Source organism: Rhagoletis pomonella, unplaced genomic scaffold, assembly GCF_013731165.1.
Source record: "Rhagoletis pomonella isolate Grant_MI unplaced genomic scaffold, Rhpom_1.0 Rhpom_scaffold_11207, whole genome shotgun sequence".
NCBI lineage: Eukaryota > Metazoa > Arthropoda > Insecta > Diptera > Tephritidae > Rhagoletis > Rhagoletis pomonella.
Window position 1 is genome coordinate 2,933 of NW_023469729.1, and position 2,035 is coordinate 4,967.

At 36.2% G+C, this 2,035-nt stretch overlaps 1 protein-coding gene across 2 annotated transcripts; it reads right to left on the reverse strand.

Moving 5' to 3' along the window:
* Positions 1-226: 226 nt before the first annotated feature.
* On the reverse strand, positions 227-1,744 carry LOC118756620. Of its 2 annotated transcripts, XM_036491373.1 has the most exons (3): positions 1,297-1,744; positions 539-1,235; positions 227-475 (listed from the first exon to the last, which is right to left on the reverse strand). In XM_036491373.1, the coding sequence occupies exons 1-3, from the start codon at positions 1,315-1,317 to the stop codon at positions 315-317; spliced, it is 879 nt and encodes a 292-aa protein (XP_036347266.1). In that variant the 5' UTR covers positions 1,318-1,744; the 3' UTR covers positions 227-314. The 2 variants fall into 2 exon arrangements, with proteins under 2 accessions (XP_036347266.1, XP_036347265.1); XM_036491372.1 differs by having other exon boundaries at positions 227-1,235.
* Between the last annotated feature and the right edge of the window lie 291 nt (positions 1,745-2,035).

Here is a 2,035-nt window from a genome sequence, read left to right on the forward strand (position 1 = left end):
TTTTTTTTTTTTTTTTAACCCTCCGAAATACAGCCGAAATGGTTTTTTCGTTGTAACTTGGTTATTTGACGGCCGATTTTTAAAATTGATATGTCATTATTTTTGTCTTGAGAAGCTTCACTTTTCGTTCTTATGTCTTTTTAAGCTTTGAAGTCGCGTTCGCATGATAAGGGCAGAAACAAAATTGTACCCCCCCTAAAGCATATTTTTTTCCTTACCAAACGAAAGTACTTAAAAATTCAAGAAAATGTTGCCTTCAAACTATATTACTAAAATAATCAACAAAAAAGTTATTTCACTTACAATATTTATTGCTACTTAAGCAAATTTTGGCGCGAATCAAGGCTTTTATATTGGTCTCGGCTTTCTAATTTTGCAAAAATGTGGCCCAGGCGCTTTTCATCAGTGACAGCACTTGCAGACTCACTAACAACACGCACAAACCGTTCGGTATTCTGGGAATGACAGAGGAACTCTAAAAAAAAATGATTTAAAAGTACTATAAGACCCGTGAAGTTTTTAGTTTGAAGATATTTACCTGGGATATTTATCACTTCATTTTCCGAAAATTGAAACATTGTAAGTTCACTATCTGGGTAGAACTGCACACAAGGGGGTTCCGTAATCTTAAACTGACTCCAATCGATCATGCTGACATACGACTTACTTTCAAAGTTTATTACGCCACGCTTTGGGACCTTGAACACGCGAAGCCCTGCTGGTGGATATTGACGTGCTGTTTTGATTTTTTCGTACCCATCATTACGTATCTCTGGATCAGCGTCGGTTATCATGGCTAATAATACATTTTCTGGGTGAAAATAATATGCATTATTTTCTATAGCTGAACGTATAATGGCTTGAACAGCATTTGATAGTTCGCGTATCCAGCAAATATACTTAAAAACGTGTCTACTTCCATGAATTGCTTGTGGCTGGCTCTTTACAAGAAACCAGAATGGTGCATAAACTTTCACAACAAACTCTACCATGTTTCGCAACTCCGCTGACGGGCTTTCTTTGGAAACATATACCCGAAGTAACCTGGAAGCTGTTGTAAGCCACCGAGCTGTACTGACGGGACCGGGGCTCTTACTAGCGAGATATTCATCGCATTCACCATTATTTACTGCCAAAACCATATCAAATAAATAACGCTGATCATTGCGTAATTCCCAAGAGCCAATATTTTCAGGAATAACTCCCATAGCAATAGCCTCAAAACCACTTACAACCTGATAAGGAAAATATATGTTTTTGTTTATAACATTAACTATTATAGTGTGGACAACCTACCGGGTATTTGGTGCAAGTCATAATTTCAGACCCCAACACCCCTGGCCAAACACCAGGTCCTTTCTGCTTGCCAATATAATGCGTTAACAACTTTGACTTCCACAATTTATAAAATTTATTGGCATGATTAAATTACAAGAGGTTAGCTCGCTATTGACAGCGTCAGTTTTGCACTCCCCGGGTTGCTGATGCGACGAAAACAAAGAGTATGAATTTGGGAAAAATCGTAGCAAAAATGTACCTAAATTGGTACGAAAGCAGTGAGATTAAATTTCCAACTAAGAAAACTGTTGGAGGAATTTGTGGGGGCGAATTTTGTTAGCTGACCTAACCATGGGTAAACGACTTCATAGCTTAAAAGGAAATGTGATGACATGTTAATTTTAAAAATCGGCCGTCAAATACCCAACTTTCAACGAAAAAACCTTTTCGGCTGTATTTCGAAGGGTTAAAAAAAAAATAAAATAAAAATTTCGAAATCCTCTCAACATAATCCTTAAATTTAGGTTACTCTGTTGCATAAAAAAAATCAATTTTTGTTGTACTGTGTTATTATACTTACATCTGAAACTCATGTTGACCTGTGATATTAAAAGTGCTATAACTCCTTTGTTTATTATTTTAGTAATATAGTTTGAAGGCAACATTTTCTTGAATTTTTAAGTACTTTCGTTTGGTAAGGAAAAAAATATACTTTAGGGGGGGTAAAATTTTGTTTCTGCCCTTATCATGCGAACGC